At 40.4% G+C, this 23,858-nt stretch overlaps 1 protein-coding gene across 8 annotated transcripts in view; it reads right to left on the bottom strand.

The window, feature by feature from the left end:
* The window catches only part of EGF (epidermal growth factor), a 150,562-nt gene that overhangs the window by 55,601 nt on the left and 71,103 nt on the right, over positions 1-23,858 (bottom strand). For all 8 annotated transcript variants that reach the window (XM_075200586.1, XM_075200592.1, XM_075200601.1 and 5 more), the window contains 7 exons: positions 22,844-22,966; positions 20,076-20,198; positions 14,470-14,595; positions 14,184-14,320; positions 10,012-10,160; positions 8,797-8,901; positions 1,129-1,352 (listed from right to left, as the gene is read on the bottom strand). In XM_075200586.1, the coding sequence (XP_075056687.1) occupies positions 1,129-1,352; positions 8,797-8,901; positions 10,012-10,160; positions 14,184-14,320; positions 14,470-14,595; positions 20,076-20,198; positions 22,844-22,966 (987 nt within the window). The remainder of the gene's footprint in view (positions 1-1,128; positions 1,353-8,796; positions 8,902-10,011; positions 10,161-14,183; positions 14,321-14,469; positions 14,596-20,075; positions 20,199-22,843; positions 22,967-23,858) is intronic.

Here is a 23,858-nt window from a genome sequence, read left to right as displayed (position 1 = left end):
CAGTTTAAAAAACAACCCATGAGAGTGTCGATTCCCCTTTCTGATGAACTTCTCATTCCCCTAAGTAGGAAGTTCACACTGCTTGTTTCTATCAGGCTGAGCAGCAAGGGTTATTGTGCAGACCGTCATGGGACCTTCTGAATTATAGAAGTTAAGTAAAAGTTCAGGCTTTAATTTTAATTATTTTTTTTAATGGCAATGAACAGTTATTGGGTGATCTCAACAGTAGTAATGCCAATGACATTTCCTGTTGTTTGCAGGTGTAACTAACCTGTCTTTGAGATCACTCCATCTCAGGTATTCAGTTACAGTTCACTTTGCCTCTCCCACACAGGTTGCAAAAACCACATAATATACTGGTAGGTTAGGCTAGGTTGACCCTAGTGTCATGTGATGGAAAATTAATATTGTCAGCTCCTCTTGGACAGAGACTGATGTTGATGATTAAAAAAATGTCTAAGGTGTTTTGAGTTCTACCGAGACAAAGGTGATATATAAATAAATAATTATTATTACTATTATAATTATTATTAATTACAATAGCAATAACTGCAGCTCTGCAGTCCTGCTCTAAAAAGCACCAAGCCTGCTCTAAACAGTCACCAATTTGGAGACCTACTGTGACCACTAGCCATCCTATAGGAAGTATGCCTTAAGCATTGACACCAGATTTGAGGTCTGCTTTAACTACTCTTTACCAGATTAACGGCCTGCATTAAACACTAGCCACCACAGTGGAGTCCTGCTTTAACCACTAGCCACCAGATTGGAAGTCTAATTTAATGACTAGGCAAAATATTGCTTATATAAATGCTTTAACCAGTAGTCACCAAGTAGATGTCTAATTTGAACACTAGATAGCCGATTGGACGTCTGCTTTATTTGCTATTAGATTAGATCTGATCTGGATTGCACACTAGCCATCATAATGGCCTCTGCATTGTACAATTGCCACCAGTATGTGCTCTGCTTTCTGCCACCAGAATGAGGAGAATGGTAGAAGGGGCCATGTTTGTCAAGCTATATTGTTTCCCAAACCTTCTGATTGGTGTCCTGTAAATTGTACAATGCTAAATTGACACATTTTATATTAAAAAGGTTGAAAAATATATAACCCCAAAACCTCACCTACTTCATTCTGGGAAATGATGTGTCGATTCGAGCCATCCAGGTCAGAAGATTCAACGACAGATCTCTTGGCATCACACCAATACAGCTTATTAGTGACGGTATCCACAGTAATACCACTTGGCCACACCAAGTTGGTGCTGACCACAACTATCCTTTCACTTCCCTCTAGGCTGGAGCTTCCGATTTGAGGACTGGATCCTATATCTGTCCAAAATAATCTCCTTAAAACAGAAAGAGAACAAGTCAAACAGTATAATCCTTTGAAACAACATGACTTTGTGAACACATGATATTTGGCTTTATCTGAGCTCCTAACTTTGCAATGAAAGCCTTAACAGACAAGACATAACTGTCAGCATGCTTACCAGAGAGTACGTAAGGCAGTCACAAATCTCACAAAAGTTAAAAATAATAAAAAAAGCAGATTGAGAATTTAGCAGTATCGGCTTCAGTTTAAAGCTGCCTCTAATTGAGCTCTCTGACCTACAGTATGTCTCACTTCTATATCCTTTGCTGCTTGCAAAAGTCACAACTGTGTGCGGGCATCAGGTGGGGCACAACCGGCTATGAATGTTGTATAATATTATATAATATGTGGATAAATAACATTTTATTTTATATATCATGCAAAAATATCTCATCTTAAATGTAAATATCTAGGTCCTTTACAAAAGCTGTATTTTACTATAAACTAAAAGTAATTTACAAAAGTGCAAAATTGAAGCTCCCGTAGCAAATCTAGTTTGTGATGTCATGTGCCTGTTATTATTGGTAGTGTATAAACTGATACATCAAGATAGCAGCTAATCAAGGGGAGGGGGGAGGGCAAAAGGTAACATAGTTTTAGAGGAAATGCTGGTTAAAACTGTTTTCTCTGCTGAATGCGAATTAAGTGCACTCTTGCCACATATTCCGTCCATATTCAAAAAATGAGATTTCGGATTGACCGAGTGACAGATTTAAATGAGCTTCAAGGAGCTACGGTGTCTTTTCCCAACAAAAAAGACTTTACCCATTTTTACACATCCCTGGAGGTGCTGGACCTGGCCTCAACTCTCAGTTGAATGCCTTTTGCATGTTTAGTAGCATTGGATGCAAGAAAGCACATTTTATGTACACAAATCACAATGCATACCTCCCAACTGTCCCCATTTTGTCGGGACATCCCAATTCGCAGCCTGTAAAGGGGTTGGGGCTTAAACAAAAGTAGGAGGAGTTTTACCAAAATTTTAGAATTTGTGGGTGGAGTTTGGGTAGAACGGGGAGGGGATTATTTGTCCTGATTTTGGGATTCTAAATTTTGGAGGTATCTATGTAAAAAGAAAATTCAAACACATGTAATAACAGTTCCAATATCCCCTATTTGTCATTAAAAATTTATATTGAAACGGACACTAAATATATCAGCATAATAAAACAAAAACATACATTTTAGTATTTAACCAAACTAAAAGTTTTAATCTCCAGTTCTCTGGTGAAAACACTCACTTCAGGGAACGATGTAAAGCAATTAAAAAAAGTCCATCCTATTGTTTATTGTCAACTATACAGGTGGAGCAAGTTTCTTTAAGATGGCTTGTTGGATCACAACTCAATAATCCGTCAACTCCGTTCTATGCAATGATAATGGGTCAAGGTTAAGCACAAGGTCCTCACTGTAGGATTAGTGTCCAACGTAGCCTGTACACGTGTAGGTAGTTAAATTGCACGCGATCCAGCCATCCAGTGCACTAGCCAAACACCTGTGTGTTGGGACTTGTTACTGTGGCTAAAAGATGAACTCATCGCCCGTTTCTCACAATTTATTGTACTCTTTAAACATTTGACCAGTCTAAGTATACAGCAGAGCATCGGTGTACTATGTGTATTGTTATTTCTTGTTATTAGGTACACTTTTCCCTTGCTTTTACCTGCAATATTGTATGTATTAGAAATATAAAGACTGTTTCCATATGGTGTGGCAATAGCAGGACAGCAGAAGCCATATTGCATGACATGATGGAAAGTTGTGTTAGCTGAAGTATTTGAGTTAGCTAAGGTAATTATCATTTGTCTCAAATTTCCATTGTTATGTGATGTGACCTAGATCAAGGCTTTACGTAATCAGAACAATGTCTGAGTGACTCTTAATATAGCTAGCTAGCAACCCAAGTTAGTTATCTAGGTCAACAGGTAATCTAGGAGGTAATTGGATTAGAACGTCCAGATTATGTGCAATGTGTCTCCACAGTACTATACTGGCTGACAAGCATTGGAAAATGGATTAATATGTATCAATATAAATGTATCACAGACTCAGATTGTGTAACGCTGCAGATACAATGTGACAAATGTCTTAATGCTTCACGCAAGGGTAAAGTGTCATTCCCTGATGTAATATGTAACACTTTGCTAAGTGTATCTAGCCAAATAGTCAATTCAGTCAAGCCATTCCATTGTATAATCAAGGTAACAGAGACAGTAGTCCTAACAGTTAAATAATGTTAGTGTCCACTGATAGGCCCTTGCTGAAAGGGGGAGGATTGAGACATTTTGACCCTACTCCCTGTGTAAACAGCCAGGAATATAAGGAGAGCAGTATGTCAATGGAACCATTCTATCTTGGAGAATCCTGGTGTATATAACACCAGCACAGAGGACTCTGGGCCAGACATCATGGTGCCGCTAAAGGAAACCCTACCAGGACAGGCTCTGTGTTAACCATAATCCCAGGCTGGGCGACATAGAAATTGTCTAGTTAAATGGTAGCGATAATACTGCAGGAGGATAAGAATCTGAAGCATACGGAAATTGTTACTTTGAAGTAGAGATGCTCACTGACCCCCGTGTTTTGGTTTTGTTTTTGGATCTGGATTACCGTCGTGTTTTGGTTTTCCAAAACCGCCATTGCGTGTTTTGGTTTTGGTTTTGGTTTTGTTTGGTTTTGTTTTGCTATTTTGTTGGAAAATCAATGTTTTTGGGCATAAAATAACAAAATTTAGTGCTCAACCTGTTTCTTGGATAAGTAATGTAATTGTAAAGTTAATAAATTATAAAAAAAACAATTTAATTCCTGGTAGGTAGGCCTTCATTAATTCTACACACAAACGAGATTGTTTTCCTCTCCATCTATGCATATTGGCAATGCAGCCATCGTCTTTGGGTGTATATTACACCCTACACTTATACTTAAATATGTAAAGAAATGGACAAAGACAGTTTGGTTTCTGTCTCTATAGGCCCCCCTCCACTTGTAGAAAATACAAAAAAAAACAGCCATTATAGACTGTACAATATTAATTGAAATGGACAAAGGCAGTTTGGGGTCAGTCTGTGTATGACACCCTACCCATAATAAGAAATTGCCAAAACAGCAGCCTTTCAAGACGGTACGTGATATGGAAATGCCCCAAGTCTCTTTCCTCCTCTTTTGGGGGTAGATTACACCCTAGACTTAAATAGAAAGTTTTAAAAAGATGTTATCGTCACCATCTGGAGTTTCATCCTCACCCTCATCAGTGTGTACGTCATCATCACAGACTATCAATTCATCGCCGCTTGAATCCGCCATTAGAGAACAATCAGTGCTTGGATGTCTTTGACGGTGAAGGCCTTCCTCATGGAACATGTAGTTCATTTTTATAAACATCATTATCACACTGGAGGGTGGGCAGCTTGTACATGGGTTTCCAAATGGCCTGCTTTTCCTCCCAGTAAGGAAAGGGACTGTCTGACATTTCCATATCAATTACCTCTTGAAAATAATCCTCCACCATCCTTTGCATGTTTATACTCGTATTGGATTGAGTTATGGGCAAGGTGACACATTTTTTTGAAAAATCCTTCAAACCAGCCCAGATGTTAAATTGTTCTGGTCTGCCCCCTGCGTCTTCCCTGCTTCTTTTTGGGAAATTAAATTTTTTACGAGCAGCAGCAGCTTGAGAAAGTGATGGAGGACACGTCGTCAAGCCGAGGCCCAGTTCAGCGGCCAACTTGCTAAGCATAGCTCCTTGCAAAAGTTCACATCTCGCTCATTTACAAGTAAAGACTCAATGTAGGTCTTAAACCTTGGATCAAGCACAGTGGCCAAAACGTACTGATCCGAGTTCAAGATCTTAATAACTCGAGGATCATTGTGAACGAATGAAGTACTTGATCGACAAGGCCAACATACTTTGCTGAATTGCTTGCTTTCATCCCCTCCTTCAGTATCTCAAGCTGCTTTTCCAATAGTCTAATTAAAGGAATGACTTGGCTCAAAACTAGCAGAGTCTGCACTCACTTCACACGTCACAACTTCAAATGATTTCAGCACCTTGCACAGCACTGAAAGGATTCCCCACTGTTTAAGTCTGAAATACATCCCCCCTCCTTTCCCAATGTCATGGCTTGTGCAATACGCTTGGATGGCTTGCGCTGCTCCTCCATCCTCTGAAGCATGTACAGGGTGGAATTCCACCTAGTTACCACCTCTTGCTTAAGTTGGTGGCAGGTCAAGTTAAACTGCTCTTGGAGCTGTGGCAATCTCCTACATGCTGTGGCAGAATGCCTGAAATGGCCTGAAATTTTACGGGCCACCAAAAGCATCTCCTGCACCTCAGGGTTATTTCGTAGGAAGCTCTGCACCACCAAGTTGATGGTGTGAGCAAAACAGGGAATGTGCTGGAAATCACCCAGCTGTAATGCTCGCACTATATTGTTGGCGTCATCAGAAATGACATATCCTGGGGAGAGTCCAAGTGGTATAAGCCATGTATCAATCACATTTCTTAGTTTGCGTAACAAATTGTCAGCTGTATGCCTGTTAGTGAAGCTGGTGATACAAAGAGTTGCCTGCCTGTGACAAATGTTACGTAGTGGTGTACATGCTGCTGCTGTTCCTGCTGGTGAAGGTGAATGACCAACCCAGTGGGCTGTCACAGTCATATAGTCTTTGGTTTGGCCACTTCCACTTGTCCACATATCTGTGGTTAAGTGTATAGTGGACAGAATGGCATTTTTCAGCGCAATCTCTACATTTGTACACACTTTTTGGTATAGTTGTGGAATTGCTCTACGGGAAAAATGGTGTCGCGATGGAATTCTGTAACGGGGACACAAAACCTCAATTAACTGTGAAAAACCAGCTGCGTTTATTGTGGATATTGGACGCAGATCTTACTTGGTCTTGCTTGGTCACGATGAGTGACAGTACAAGAAGAAGGCTCGGTAACATTTTTGGATCTGCCACTAATAGAGAAAGGCGAAGACCTCATTCTTTCTTTGCCACTGCGTGTGTAGAATGGCATGTTGGCAATTTTTTTTTTATCGGCAGTTAACTTTTCCTCAGTTACACTTCTTTTTTGCTTCAACATGGTAAATTCCTTTTTGGTGTGTGTTTTTTACCAGATTTAAAAAGACTACTTTTGCATCGCCTTTCCCAGATGACGTACTGGGAACACTACCATCAGGACTGGTGACAGAACCTGGTTGCGGATTCTGCTCATATGTGGACTGCTTTGAATCCATTTTAATGAGCCCAAATGAATTGCAGTGCAAAATAATGTATTAGATAGATATTGCTGACAAAGATGACTTTTTTTGACAGCCAGAAAAGTAGTTTTAAAACACTACGGAGTATTGCACACCCCAAATGAATTGCAGTGCAAACTAATGTATTAGATAGATATTGCTGACAAAAATGATTTTTTGGTGACAGCCAGAACAATTTAGTGTAAAACACTGCAGAATATGAGACACCCCAAAAGTACTTGGAGTGCCCACAAAAGAAAAAAAAAAACCTCCTCTATCCTTCTCTATTACTGCTCTAATAATTGCAAATGCTATTAATATTGTAATTGTAGAGATTAGGATAGAAACAGGTATGTATACACTTATTGCTCTGTCCCTGCGCTAATATAGCCTGTGACCTAACCCTGCTCTCACCCTCTGCCAAATGGCGATGGATTGCTGGGGAGGCTGGTATTTATGCTTTTCAAATCTCGCGAGACCCGAGCTCAGAAATACGAATACGTCACGATGATGTTTTGCCTCGATTTCGATTCCGAATAGGCGGGAGAGTACCGAGCCTGCTCGGCTCGGTACTCGGATAGGCTAAATTTGGTAGGATTCGGTTCTCGGGGAACCGAGTCCGCCCATCTCTACTTTGAAGTGCTGATTACTACCATTTACCCTGTATCTTGTGAATGTCTTATGGTGTTGTGCTTTCATAGAATGTCTTATGGTGTTGTGCTGTCATAATAAAGCCTTATTCTGGATACATTCTGGTCTGCCCAAGTGAGTTGAATCCCACGGAGGGTAATCACTGTCCCAGCTAAGGGTGGTTTTCTCACAGCACACACAGTCAGCTAAAGGTCATCTCTCAATAAAATTATTGTTGGTCATCTGGGTAATCTTGGGGCCACACACTGTGTGATATTGTACCAAAGTTCATTAATAACTAATACCCAATAAAATATTAACTGTAGTGATAATGCCAAATAATACACCACCAATAACAGTAATGACCAGTAACATGCCAGCAGTAACAGTAATGACCAGTAACATGCCAGCAGTAACAGTAATGACCAGTAACATGCCAGCAGTGACAGTAATGACCAGTAACATGCCAGCAGTGACAGTAATGACCAGTAACATGCCAGCAGTGACAGTAATGACCAGTAACATGCCAGCAGTAACAGTAATGACCAGTAACATGCCAGCAGTAACAGTAATGACCAGTAACATGCCAGCAGTGACAGTAATGACCAGTAACATGCCAGCAGTAACAGTAATGACCAGTAACATGCCAGCAGTAACAGTAATGACCAGTAACATGCCAGCAGTAACAGTAATGACCAGTAATATGCCAGCAGTTTCTTAGAGCTAACCCTGCAGCAGAAGTGAGAGCGGCAACCAGAAGAAGAGAATTGAGTGGCAGATCAGGAGGAACAGAGTTAATACAGGTGCTCAGACATTGGTGTGTTAGCAGTGGGGGAACTATCAATGGAGCAGCCCGAGCGGCTAAGGGGTCTGGCGGTGAAGTGGCCTGGGCGATGCTGGCAGGGGCAGACTGGGCTGGGGGGTCAGGGGGGCATCTAACCCCCCTGCCCCCATGCCGGTCCCTTGAGCTGGGTCACTGGGCCACCTGCATTTTTCTTCCTTTAAAATGTTCCTAATAGGCTGCTAAGACAGGTTTTGTCCCCAGGGCTAAAATTTGCCAGCTCTCCCCAGGATGCTAGTCCAGCTGTTATGCAGGCCCACAATCTGCTCTTCTGACATATGTGTACTGACACCCTGTTTGGGCTTTCAGTTCCAGAATTGAAGAACTAAAAACAAGGTTGGGGTTGTCTTTTTTTCCATTTTTCCATCTCTAAATGAGTGAGCCCTATAATATACACATAGGGATGGTATATGGTATATATGAATCCTGTACTAGTGTAGTCTACAAACTACATTATACAATAAATACACAATTTGAATGAAAGTACTTCCTATCTGGTACTCATAATTATTGCAATGTAAACCTCCCTAAACATGTCAATGGCCCAACAGAAGTTTATTCTAAAAATGAAACATGAGCAAATATAAACTGATACTTTTATTAACTGTATAAGTGAATCATTTCTCCAGATAACACTAATTAACACAATAATGAATCATAAATGTCCCTTGATTTTACAGTTAATGTTCATCATTACTTATTACCTTGCCATTGGGTGAACACAAATTCCTCTTGGCTGATGTACATTTTCCTGGATAATTGTTTTCCTGTTTCCCCCATTCAAATCACTTCTTTCGATACAAGATTTTCTGGGGGGTTTTTTAAAAAAAAAATGAAAGTAAAATTAGCAATCTATGTCAATTTATTGTTTAGCACAAATGAATACATTTTTAAAACAGTTCCTTGAAATTTTTGCTTTGTTTCTCATTTTGCCTTAAAATTTTACGTTAGCTGTCAGAATTTGTCTTATTGCAGCCACATCACACAGCAAAATGATTTGTCATCTAACCAGTCCTGTGCATGGACTATAAATTCTGCAAAATGTGAATATACACATTACCAGCCTCATGTAGAATCGGGTGCACGTAAATGTCAAATTACATTTACATTGTACATGTCTATACGGGCAAATTAGCATAGGGTTTTAAATGCACTTTTACAGTATTTTGATTTGGCTGCATAGTAGAGATGCAACTTCATCAATTTGATGATGATGACTGGCATATTTATATATATATATATATATATATATATATATATATATATATATATATCTATAATATAAGTGTCTAGTGGCGTGTGTTAGTCTGTCTGTTTGTGTGTGTGTGTGGAAAAAATAAAACCAAGCTGCAGCGCCACCTGCTGGGTGGAGTTATACACTGACCTACTAAATTCTTAGTGTGTGTGGAAAAAAAATTCAGAAAGGGCTGAAATTTGGTATACTAAGATGTTTTTAATTTGTTAATTTAATTTGTTAATTGTTAAAAGTGTTTATAAAGATTTTAAAAAAATATATATATTTCTTGAAGGAGAAGTGACAGTTGGGAGTGGTTGGTGGTTGCCGGGGGTGACAGTGGGGAGTGGTTGGTGGTTGAGGCCTGGGCTATGGCCCAAATGCATGACAAGAACCTTTTTAACACCTTAAGTAGCTTGATTTGACTAGAATGCATGAGTATCATGCACGGGGTAACTTATATATATATATATATAAATATATATATATATATATATATATATATATATATATATATATAAATAAAAAAAAAAAAATAATAATAATTATTCACCTCCCCCCGTCCCCCAAAAAAACTAAAGAAAGAAAGTGATCCTACCACAAGCACTCATAGCCTGACAGGCCACACTGTAACATGAAACCTACAGCGTAACTCTAAGTATTTGTAGTGCTGCAAAATCCGTACCCTCTGTCGGTCCAGTATAGTTTTCTGTTAACGGCATCAATAGTTACACCCTCTGGTGTGTCCAAGGCTTCTGAAATCACCTTTTCACGACCACTGCCGTCCATCTTTGCACTTTCTATACACTTCAGAGCTGTGTGTGCAAAGTAAATCTGAGAATAAAATTGTGTAGATACATAAAACATGATACTGGAGTTTCACAATTTATTGCAAGCTACACAAATGGAATTAAAAAATGTACACATCGGTATAAAAATAATAATGTATTCCTCAGAAATACCTGTATTGCTACATTAATTTGACCTAACACGAGATCTCTTTGTCATCTATGTCCTAATGATATAGTGTATCAAGAACATTTTATTCAACACAATCATTTTACATTTAGTATTTTTTTAGAAAAATATATATGCCGAATAGTCAGCTCTATTAAGGGGCTAAGTCAGATACATGGCATCAGGGATTCAGGCCCAGGACATTTTGCATACTTGCCCAATCTCCCAGAATGTCCGGGAGACACCTGAATTCTGGGTAGGTCTCCCGGACTCCCGGGAGAGTAGGCCATTCTCCCGCATCCTGACCAGGATGGGAGCCTCCATGAATCGTGTCATTTTTGTTCCCCCGCCCCACCCCCCACATCAAAATGGAGCTTTCGCATCATTACATCACAGGGGCAGGGCCAAAATGATGCAATTTTCTCCTCCCCGTCCCCTTCCGTCCTCATACCCCTCCTCCCTTCCAGGATCTCCTGTAGGGGAGGCTTAAAAAGCTGGTAAGTATGTACTTAATAGACAATTAATATTTTTTTTTACTACTTTGCGGATTTATAGCAAATAATTTGATATAATTAAACAGTTATGTGATTCAAAGACCAGGAGCGTCTTAGACCAGCGTTGGCTAACCTGTAACACTCCAGGTGTTGTGAAACTACAAGCCCCATCATGCTTTGCCAAGATATAGCAGCTTATTGCTGGAAGGGTATGCTGGGACTTGTAGTTTCACAACACCTGGAGTGTCACAGGTTAGCCAACACTGTCCTAGACATCCCAGTAGATTGGGTAATGATCACTAAAGAGTACCTGGCTACATCACTGCTGAACCAGGCGGATGTCATTGATTATAAATTTTAAAAGACTCAATCTGTGTTATGGCACAGTCTAACACATACTTACCTACTTTCTTCAGCTCCCTTCCGGGAGCCAGCCAGTGGAGGGGGGCGTGAAGGGGCGGGGTGGCCGAAATCGCGTCATTTCGGCCCCGCCCCCTGTGACGTCATGACGCAAATTGCGTCATTTGACAGCGGGGGCGGGGCCAAACGCCGCGATTCACCGGGAATCGCGGCGTTTGGGATCTAATTCTGCCCACTTCACTAGGAAGTGGGGCACTTCCTAGTGAAGTGGGCAGAATTCGGGAGATTGCCACACTCGCCCGGGAGTCCGGGAGACTCTCACAAAATGCGGGAGTCTCCCGGACATTCCGGGAGAGTTGGCAAGTATGGTCTAACATGACAGTTCTAAATGCCATTTAGCACTAAGGGATTAATCACATTCTTTATATTGACCATAAGAACATTTAGGTGAAATCAATGCAGGACTACAGATATTTTGTATAATAATATTTAAATACATCCTTGTTTTTAGAAATGGTAAATTTGCTTTGTAAACAAAACACATCATGCTTTTCCAAATACAGTAAAAGAGTTAGAGAATCATAATACATTTAATACAGTTAATCTTTGTATAAGCCTTCTGAGATACAGATTTCCAGTAGCAAAACTGTGACTGTCCTGGGAAAAATTAGACACGTGACAGCCCTTCAATAACTAGCTCTGGTATATTTTGTTATAACTCCTCTTATCAATATTGGATTATTTTAGCGTTCTGCAAATTTAACTGGATAATTGCTCAAATGCTCACTGAGTTTACAATTAATAACATCTAAAATAAATTGATGCTGTTACTGTTGTCACTACAGTTTGTGCTTGACTGGAAGCTAGCTTGAAAGCAGATAAGAGAGCCATCTTGTGGTGTATTGTAGATATTACAATAATATTCATTCCAGACTGATGGTAAAGACTGTAAACATGTACGTGATTAAATAACAAACTAATAACAAACTAATCAGTTATTTCGTAGTCTTTTGAGTTTAATGTTATTGCTGACAGAATTGTCTGTAGTTCATGTACTGAGGCATTTACTACCCCTTTATTTCTGTAAAAAAATTTTCCAACATAGCTTTCTTTATAATTTCAAAACATACACTGCTTATATGTAATAAAAATATATGTACACAGTATTAAGTACTAATGCCATTTCTAAATGTACTACCTTATCTAAATTATTGTGACAGTAGATGTCTTTATATTAGTGGCGGGTAACAGGCAGCCCCAGACTCATTCACAGCTCTAGGTCCCCTCTTTGGCTGATTCTCTGCTTAATATTATAAATCAGAGATTAAGATTTAACATGACTGAAGTAGCCGAATTCTGCATCACATGGTCTTGCCTGTAGAACACTGGGAGGCAGGACCACCATCACAGGGAGTACAGCAGCATTACAGAGAGTACAGCAGTATGGGGCCCCACGAGCCCAGAGGCAAAAAAATAATTATTATGGAAGGGGGTCTCTGCAATGAATTAAGGACGGTAACAGACTTCATTTCCAGGCAGCAGATGCACCTGAGATGTGAGAGGCAGGGAGAGGCCTTCATATTGGATTAAGGATGCAGCAGCAGCACGCCCCCTTGAAGGTGGGTTTCCTAAGATGTCAGGGGTTAGGGCCCCATGGCTGCCGCTATTTGTTCCAGTCCCAGCCTCCCAGCTTCCTGGCTCCTAAACAGAGAGCCACGACAAGGCATTGGGGCTCCTTGCATCTATGACAGCATGTAATTAATAACGTCACAATGCTGTCAATGGAGAGGAGCTGAAAGAAGAAGCAGAGAGGTAAGTGAACTACTGCAGGGGTACGAAAGAAAGGAGTTTACTGTAGAGAAAAGGGGGATGGCAGATGTTAGGTAGAGGATATATTAAAAATGTGGGTGGGTCAAGGGAGGAAGATAAGGGGCCCTGCCTGTTATATTTATACTGGGCCCTGCAATTTCTGGTGGCAGCCCTGCTGGGAGGTCACTCGTCACATCAGAGAAAGAGGAGGCGGGAGTGTAACGCAGTCAGCACAGCGGTGGTCTCCCTCCTTCCTCTGCCGAAAATGGCTGAACTGAACTAAACAATAGTCTTTAGGCTTTAGGCAAGAGGGCATTCTTAATGAAATAAAGGATAGTAATAATAATAGTAATACCATATGTGGGATCTGAGAGCATGTGGGGTATTTTAGGGTAAGTAGGGGCATTTTGTGAGAAGATGGGGTCTCAGGGAATGTGGTGGCATTTTGTAGCAAGTGGGGGCTTGGTCTGGCAAGTGGAAGGTTTGAGGGGCATGTGGCTTCATCTTGGGATGAGTGATGTGGGTGTGTTGAGGTAAATTTAGGACAGTTTATTTCTGAGATTATGGGTAATGTGCGTCCTTCTGAAGGTTAGAGAGGCTGGCATGCTGCCCATCACTGACTTATATGATCACTGTTTCAAATTTCAAATTAAAGTTGTTTGTATTGTGTGATCCTCATACCTGGGTGTTTGTATTAACTTCACTCACTGTTATACAGTCATATATTTTTCTAATCACTAAATAATAATATAAAAAATTAGAACTGGGGAGTTGAAAAGTCAAGGTTATAATACAGTTTTACCATCTTGCAATTTGATTTAGGACATACTCATGCCACATTGCTTTACCATAGGTTTAGTGTATTAAAGGATGTATACACTTTGGAACAATGTCTCAGTTCTAATAACTACCCCATACACTGTAGCATTTTAGTGAAAGTTCCTCTCCTGGGATCTCCATCTCTGCCTGAGAACAACAGCTGGATAGCGCTTAGGAATTCTGGGAGGACAGTGCCATTGCTGGCTTGAATTGCGCATCCAGTAATATTTCTCTGAAACAGAGCAATCCAAAGGCTCTGCTCAGGTAACCTTGGGGTTTCCAGGTGTGAAGCTTCCTGGCCACGTGCAACACTGTGTAGAGGCACTGCTCTAACTGATAGTATACAAAGTGGGTAAACACCTTTAACGCAATAAGGTTATAGAATAACAAACAGTAATTTATGTACAGTATACACTACCCTATTATCCACAGGGTCATAGTCCAGTGCAAAGACTCTCCCCATCTGTGAGTCAAGTAGGCTTTCATAACGTGTCCCATCAAAGTTTATTCTCCGTATGTCATGTACATTTGCAAACAGTAAGAATGGCCGAGGACCTGTACTTGAGGCACAAACACATTTTTAAAGTTGAATATTGCACAGAAAAACATGTCAGTAAGTGTCTATCATTTTGAAATAGACCATTATAAAATATACACCATGCAACTCATGTAATTAATGAACCAATCTATAACGTTTTACTGACCTGAAGCAAGGCAACGTTTCTTATCCGACTGGAGAGTGTACCCAGGATAACAGTCACATTCCCAGCTTTGCCCACTGGATTTCCTGCACAGCTGGCTACATCCACCATTGTCTGGAGTGGAGCAACCTTGAAAACAACATTTGTATAGCACTTCTGTTAGTGTGGCCACAACACTTACTGCATTCACATGTCTTGATAGTTTCACCAGTAACTATGGTAATGTTATTTCTATTGACTGGTCAACTCTTAAAGAAGAACCGTAGTCTAGTTCTATTAACAGTTATTACCATGATTGACATCTGAACAGATATAGAGCAGAGGGTTTCAAAGCTGTTCTTGGGCCTCAGAAGAACGCATGTATTGTGGTTCTTATCACTGGTGGCACACATACATTAATCATACTGAGAGGAGAGCCACACAACGTACACCTTTGGTAAAGGATTTATGACAGGTCCCCCACCCATTTCAGAATCATTTGTATTTTTCAACACAGCCACCAAGAAAAAAGGAAATAAAGCAAGACAATTACAGCACATATGTATCCTTGAGACCACCGCTGCCTCAGAAAGCCCCCAGAAGACATTCTGTCTGGACTACTGTGAGCTCTGAAAGGGGGAAATATCCAGAGGGACACAGAAACATTCCACAAGCTGTGACATTGCAAAACTCATATGCTGCTCTTGCAGGGCTGGAATGTACAGATAATATAGGTAACACGGAACATGAGGATATGGAGACTTCTACTAGCTATAGGAACAGGAAAATAAAATCTCCAAAAAGGACTACACTTCTCTTGGGGGATTCCATCATAAGAGACATACATCTGGGAAGAGCTACTGAAGTAGAGAAACAAGTAAGGTGCTTACCTGGAGCCACAGCTCCAAGGGATAAGAACGCATGTTAAGAATTGTGAAAGCAGCAAGAAAACATGGGGAGGTGGATGTCATTGTCCACCTAAGGACAAACGACCTGGCTAATGATCAAGTCATGGCAGTAAAAGATGAATTTAGAAAGTTAGGGACTGCTCTAAAGAAGGTGGCAACCACTGCAACTTTTTCAGCAGTATTGCCAGTACATAGGGGTGAGGACAGAACTCATTGCATCAGAAACTTCAGTGTGTGGCTAAAGTAGTGTTGTTATGAGGAGAGATTTGGATTCATAGACCACAGTCATGACAGCTGGCAAGATAGGGATCTATATGAAAGGGACGGCTTGCACCCATCTTCAAGGGGAACCAGAATACTAAGTGAGCAGTTTGGAAGCTTCATCAGGAACTATTTAAACTAGCAGAGGGGGGTAGTGAACTAAACAGGAATAAAACAATCTGCTCCCCCAACCAAGAGGTATTGGTTCTGCAGGCTACTAGAACAGCAAACATATCCACAGCAACAGAAGACAATGCAGATCAAAACAAAATAAACATAGATAGAGAGATAAACATAGAAGATAGGAACAGAAAATGCACAAATAAAACTGTTAGAGCTATGTGTGCTAATGCTAGAAGCTTAGGAAATAAAATTCCAGAACTAATTGCTTTCATGACAAGGGATGATCTGGATATTGTGGCTTTTATGAAGTCATGGTGCAATGAAAATCATGACTGGGACATAGCTATACCGTTTATTTCTAGTTTATTTAGGAAGTACAGAGCGGGAAGAATCGGAGGAGGGGTTGCAATGTATTTGAAAAAAAGCATAAATAATACTTTAATACAAAGTATTGAAGAAAAAGCTGAGGCCCTTTGGCTGACCATAGAAATGGGGGACAAGGCTATTCATCGTACTGGGGTGATCTATTGACCCTCAATAAAATGGCATTAAAAGGAGAGGTAATAATCATGGGAGACTTTACTTGATGTAAACTGGGAGGAGTCTTCTGCAAGTTCCACTAGAAGTAGGGACATTCTGAACTCTTTGCAGGGAGCATCCCTCAAGCAAATGGTGAGGGAGCCCACTAAGCAAAAGACGTAGAAATGGTGACAGAATATCTGATGTAAATGTGGGTGAGAACCTAGGATCCAGTGACCATCAAGCAGTATGGTTTAGTAGAAAAACAGAAACAGACTCATACCAAACAAAAACAAAGGTGTTAGATTTTAGGAAGGCTGACTTTGTAGAGATGGAAAAATGTGTAAGAGACTCTTTGGCAGAGTGGAAAAACTTGAAAGCAGTGTAGGAGAGGTGGGAAAGATTAAAAAGTGCAATACTTAGAGCAACAGACCTTTGTATCTAAAAGGTTAAGAAAAGTACAAGGAAAAGGAAGCCAGTGTGGTTTGCAAAAGAAGTAGCAAGTATTGTGAAAGAAAAAAAACATGGTCTTTAGGAAATATAAGCAGACTGTCACGGGCACTAGGAGTCTTTACCCAGGTATCACCAGATGATGGACTTACCAGAGCAGTATAGTTGGTAATATGGTACTCTGGTAGCGGGGTGACCACGGAACAGGAGACAGCAGATGGTAAGAGAATGCTCGGGAAAAGTCTATGACTAGCAGCACTGGTAATAGGTAGATAACTATACACGAGGAGCTGGATGGACAAGGAAACGTGAGGGTAGTCAGTGGTCTGCGTATAGCAAGTTCTACCACTGCTATAGTGAGGAGGAATGTCCAGGAGTAACGAGGAGGTGGTGAGAGTCAGCGGTCTGCGTATAGCAAGTTGTACCGCTGTCTAGGTGAAGGAATGGAATCCAGGTGAAGGTATCCGGGAAGTCAGTGGTCTGCGTTAGCAAGTTGTACCACTGCTATGTGAGAGGATACTTGAAACTGATGTCACAGGAAACAGGAGACAGTGGTCTGCATCTAGCAAGTTGTACCACTGAAATATATATGTGAGGAGGAGCACGAGGAGATGAATGCAATGCAGAGTATACACGGGCACATAGAACTTGATCCCACGATGACATGCACAATATAATGATAACTGAGCAGCACTGCACAAATATACGAAGTCACAATAACTATCCAGGCAAATAGGAAACACAGTCAAATGATAGCAATAGTCTCAGTGGATAGGGAACTCCGGAGGAGAACAAACTCAGTCCAGCTAGATATGCAATACACAAGCACAGTCAATGAGAAGTATGCATACCGCGGTTCAGGAGAGCAGGCTGTCAGAGAGACGTGCAGGGATACCTGAACGGCTGGAGGCCGGCAGGAGGAGAGACCACTGGAAGGTGGAAGCAGTAACCAAGTAGGTGCAGCGCACGGTAGTTAGACCAGCAAGGACTAGGCAATACTCAGGAAGCAGTAGTATATGGAACTGGACACCTGGAGAACACGGGAGAGTTGAGGCGGTCTGATAACCAGTAGCTGAGATGAAAGCAGCGGAGCGCTGACCCGATGAAGACAGGCGAGTTGAAATGAGCAGGAACACTGTAGAAGCACGGAGACAGCAGATAGGAATCAGCTGGCTGCAGACACGATGAACACTGGAGAGTTGCGGTGAGCAGGAACACTGTAGAAGCACGGAGGCAGCGGATAGGAATCAGCTGGTGCAGTCACGATGAACACGGGAGAGTTGAAGTGAGCAGGATACTGTAGAAGCACGGAGGCAGCGGATAGGAATCAGCTGGTGCAGTCACGATGAACACGGGAGAGTTGAAGTGAGCAGGATACTGTAGAAGCACGGAGGCGGCGGATAGGAATCAGCTGGTGCAGTCACGATGAACACGGGAGAGTTGAAGTGAGCAGGATACTGTAGAAGCACGGAGGCGGCGGATAGGAATCAGCTGGTGCAGTCACGATGAACACGGGAGAGTTGAAGTGAGCAGGATACTGTAGAAGCACGGAGGCAGCGGATAGGAATCAGCTGGCTGCAGACACGATGAACACTGGAGAGTTGAAGTGAGCAGGACTCTGTAGAAGCACGGAGGCGGCGGATAGGAATCAGCTGGTGCAGTCACGATGAACACGGGAGAGTTGAAGTGAGCAGGATACCGTAGAAGCACAGAGACAGCGGATAGGAATCAGCTGGTGCAGTCACGACGAACACAGGAAAGTTGAAGTGGTTTGGAAACCACAAACGAACAACAGGAATCAGCAGGAGCTGAATACACGAGGAAACACAGGGACACCTTCAGAGGCTCATGGGGAATGAGACTCCAAGATCAGGCAACGAGGTATTGACCACAGGTGCTTTAAATAAGGAGTGTTGCCTGATCAGCCAATTAACTAAAAGCAACAGGTACTGAAGGTTTGAAAGGGCTGCACATGCGCAGACCCTCAGGATGGTGGACGGCCACGGTTCCTAAACACACGAGAAGTAGCACTCACAGTCCGGTGAGTGACACAGACTCAGAATAATGAAGACAAATAGGTGTATCTTGCTAGACAGGAGGCGGCTAAGGAGGTAATCAGATGTGCAAAGGCACAAGCTGAAGAGAATATGGCCCAGTCAGTAGGTAAAGGGGGCAAAACTTTTTTTTCGGTATATAACTGAAAGGAGAAAATCAAAAGGAGGAATAATAAAGACTAAAGACAAAGAGTGAGGGTCTTGTTGAGAGAGACAAGGTAATAGCAGATTATCTTAATAATTATTTTTGCTCAGTGTTCACTACAGAAAGAGCGGTGAAGGGCGCACAGTTGAATTGCAAGTATACTCATAAAAATAAGGTAGATACAAGTACATTTCCAGAGGAGAAGGTCCTAACAGAGCTCTCAAAATTGAAAGTGGATAAATCAGTGGGGCCAAATGGGATAAAATAGTTTAAAAGGGTGCTGGTAACACCATTAACAGTATTATTCAATCAGTCACTAACTACAGGAGTAATTCCAGAGGACTGGAAAAGAGCAAATATAGTCCCGCTGCACAAGTGAGAGATTTTTTTGACTGGGTGACTAAAGTAATAGATGAAGGAGGAGCTGTAGATATAGCTTATCTAGATTTCAGTAAGGCTTTTGACACTGTCCCAATTTGCAGACTGTTAAATAAACTTGAAAGCTTGGGATTGGATTCTAAGGGGGGTAGTCAATTGTTAGCGAGACGGGTGAAATACCCGAGCTCGAAAAATATTACCGTTAATACGGTAATTTACTCACTGGATTTCAGCTCGCAGCTCAGGGAGCTCGTAAATAACCCTTAACGGGTTAAAGTACTCTAAAAAACCCAGTGGCATAGGTTAGCTATGTTTTTATATTACCAGAGTGCTGCTGAATCTGTCTCATACCTCATTTGCATACTGAAGTCACTAGCAATATAAAGGAAATGCCAACTGCAAATGCTGGAGACAAATTTTTTTAAAAGCAGAGAAACTTTTAGATCTTATTGGATCAGAAATTGTGAATTGATGGTGACGAGGACACAGAAGATAAATAGAATTGACAGCATTGAAGATAGGAGGGATTCCCATAGACTGTAAGCTTGCGAGCAGGGCCCTCTTATCTCTCTGTCTGTCTGAATTACCCAGTATTGTTTTATTAACATGTTTGTTCTTAATTTTAAAGCGCTACAGAACTTGCTGGAACCATATAATTAAATGATGATGAGCAAACATCTCAAATGACACATTATTATATAAGATTGGTATACAAAGAATACAGCCACAGAAATGAAAAGCAACTACGGCAAACCTGATTGATGTTAAGATTGTCTATATCATAGAACTTACCTCTGCATGTTTTCCCATCACTTGCAAGTACAGATCCTTCAGGACAGAAGCAGACAGGTCCTCCCACTGTCTGTACACAGCCATAACTGCAGTTTCTGCTTTGATGCAAGCAGGGGGTCACATCTAGCGGATTGAAATACAGGTATCAGATAAGATAGACATTTCTTGCTTTTTTCTTGTTATAATTGATGTTTATGTAATATATACATATATATATATATATATATATATATATATATATATATATATATATATATAATTACTTTAATACTAGCATTACACCTGGTGAGGATTTTTAATTCACATTTTTTGAATGCTTCAGCCAGATCCAAAAAGATGGCATATTTTTTTCTTCTCTCTCCTTTAGGTCTGCTACAAGGTAACTAGCAGTTACCAGGCCCTATTGTAAAAATGTTTTGCACACATGGGCAGGGGGTCTGCTCATCCCTCCAGAGACCCTGACTCCACACCCTGAGCATGCATTTTCTTTGGTTTGCAGCATGTTCGGGTAACATATGTGCTATTCTCTCTATCCACTTCTCTACATATTGGAATGGATTATTGGAGAACAAAAGAGCCAAAACACAACAAGGGTGCTTTACAAATGTGCAAAACACTACCCGTGTAATATAAATCGTACTTGCCTACTTTTAAATTCTCTCCTCTGGGAGATCCCGGAGCAAAGTAATGTGACCACTGCAGGAGGGGACCACCCCCTGCTCTGACATTCCAAAACTCCACGGCATTGCATAGCAGGGGGCAGGGTTTAATGGCGTGATCCAGGAGAGTGCCTACTATTCCGGTAGTCTGGGAACCTCACGGAAATTCCGAGAGAGTAGGCAAGTATGATATAAATATTCAAACACACGAGAGTGACAAATAAGAAACACAATAATACAGTCCTCTCACTCTCCTGATTACATTAAGACATAAATGAGCCTGCAATGAGCAGTATTCTGTTCGAAAATTCTAAAGTTTAATTTAATGAAGTAGGACCTCTTTGAAGTGATGGTTTTATCTCTTCCCACCTTGCAAATTACCACTTTTGCATGCACAAGGATAATAATTTTGCCCATACATTTAGCGTTTACATTTTACACTTTTGTAAATTACATCTAGTTATTGGGGACACTTTTAAACAATAATATGTTTGTGGATGTATCCATATACCATGATCTAGACACATTATTACTGTATATTGACCATTATAATAAGAAATCCCTATTAGTACGTAGGATATATTTAACATGCCATATCTGAGGGATGTCTGTGGTATGTCTGACCACGTATAGGCAATTGCTGATGAAGGCTTTTTACACTATTTTACAGCTGTGAAGTGAAGAGACAACTGCAGCACACCTTTGTAAAACAGCTGTTAATATAATACTGAAGCCGCTTCCTTAGTCATTAACCTTTTGTCCTGGATTTATTGATGACAAGTTTGTTAATGTAATAGCCGTACAACCCATCTTTAAAGCAATGAATATTTAGATGTGTCTTCAAGCTAATTCCACTTTGCATGTTTCCTGCAATTAGCATTATCATTGTAATAGACATATTATAGATGTCTGAATGTGCCTGTAAAACCGAGTCAGACAGAAAAGTAGCCCATATAATAAGATGCAATTCATAGACTCCAGAAGATTTAGCTAACAATAAACACAGCATTTATTGGAATTTTGTAATCTTACACATTAGGTTGATATTTTTTAATGTCCTCATTATTTTAGGAAGCAAATAACTAGAAGCCAGAATAATGCACGTCATACATGCATAACATGTAATTCATGTTGCTGCTAGGAGTTGCTTTATTGCAGTGAAAGTGCTCATAAAGTAACATGACTGACAGTTTCCTATGTGGTGGCTGATAGCAATCAACAGTTTAATTCAGGCTTGTCCAACCTGCGGCCCTCCAGATGTTGTGAAACTACAAGTCCCAGCATGCCCTTCCAGCAATCAACTGGTTGTCTACCAGCAAAGCATGCTGGGGCTTGTAGTTTCACAACACCTGGAGGGCCGCAGGTTGGACAGGCCTGGTTTAATTAATTACAGTAATAAGTGTAGGCTAACTAGAGCACTGAGAAAACTACACAATACTTATTATAATTCGCTAATTTAATACTTCAGATATTCTGAGCTACAATAAGACTCTTTTTTACAATGTCAGAATCAAACATTTGTTGTGCTGTGTAAATAATAACAATTAAATAGTTTACAATAGAAATAAATTCAATTCTTTGTTTGAAATCCCCTAATTTTTAATAAATCAGTGACATTTGTGCTGAAAAAAAATCTATTTTTGGAACTTAAAAAATTCTGTTTGTGAGCAAAACATTTTTTTTCAGACGTTTTGAAATACATCAATAAATGAATCAAATTTACATTATAAAAGATTGTTCGCACCCTTAAAATGTTATTTTTAAGATTTGTTTTGTTTGAACCGGTAAAAGTTTTTATAACCGATTTACCAGAAATTTATGGGTTAGTACCACAAATTGTTCCGTGGTCTGTTGAACTGTGGGAGATTTGCTCATGTCTACTGTATAGATTGTACTTTCTAGATGTCTGGTATGTAAATTACATTAGAAGTACAAAATATTTCAGGATATTCTCTTTTCTTTTTCTTGTTTTTTTCCAATATTTTATTATTTGCCACAAAACCAAAACAGAGAAGAGATCATGACCTAGACATAAGACCTTGACCTAGACATAACCCATAACATGGATACAGCAGGTTGTGTACACTGAAGCCATGGCACACTACTCACCATGACATGACTTGTTGTCTGGAAGGAGGACGTAACCTCTGGGGCAGGTACAATAATAAGATCCCGGGGTATTTTCACAGCCAAGAGTGCAGCCGTGGGTCCACAATGCACATTCATTAATATCTAATGACAGGGAAAATTAAACTTGTGTAACTTTGATTACATACATGTACGTGTAAGTGGTTTGAATGTTCACTGAATACTTTTATTATACAGAACATATGAATCTTTCAGGATAGATAAGCAATACAATCTGTCTTGGCTATTTTTCTTTCCTTCTAAATTTGTTTAAGTTCACCTGAATCAGAAAGTCTACAAAGTTGAAAGGACAACCTTTAACCTTATTCAGTAAACATTTATACTTCAACAGCTGGAATTGTTTGCTTTTTTGTAAATATTGCACATACCTCAATTGCAATCTTTATAGAACCAAGACACTTATTCCTGGAATGTTGAAGTTATGATACTCAGAGGTCATTCACTATTACAGGTGAAAAAAGGTCAAATGCACAGTAGTCAATAGCAACACATTTGTAGTTTGCTTTAATTAATTTAATTGGTCTAGTGTACTGTAGACTAAAGAAAGCAAATGTGATGCTGTGTGTTTGTACTTATGCCATAAGCACCAGCTCTGTAGGTTCAAAACCACCACCAGAACCCCCTGACTATAGGTGGCGCTGACTGCCACATAATTATCAGATTCCCCTTCATGGCCAGCCAATCAATAGGGTCCAGCATAATAAAACACTTGTGATTGGCTGTCTGTTGGTGGTAGGTCTTTTTTATGTGAAATTTTTGGGCTTTGTTTTTTTTTTTGAGGTATTTTGCTTCATTTTTCATTTTTGAATGGGGATGATTTGCAACTGTTGAGATGAAATAAGAAAAGCCTGTGGTTGTATCACTATGAGGTATGGGGTGGTTGTATTAACTTGAGCACCCAAAGTTATTTTGGAACGTTGACTCCTATTATTATTATTATTATTATCCTTTATTTGTTAGGCGCCACAAGAGTTCC

The sequence above is a fragment of the Mixophyes fleayi genome, chromosome 1, assembly GCF_038048845.1.
Source record: "Mixophyes fleayi isolate aMixFle1 chromosome 1, aMixFle1.hap1, whole genome shotgun sequence".
NCBI lineage: Eukaryota > Metazoa > Chordata > Amphibia > Anura > Limnodynastidae > Mixophyes > Mixophyes fleayi.
This window is presented reverse-complemented; position numbering and strand designations above follow the sequence as displayed.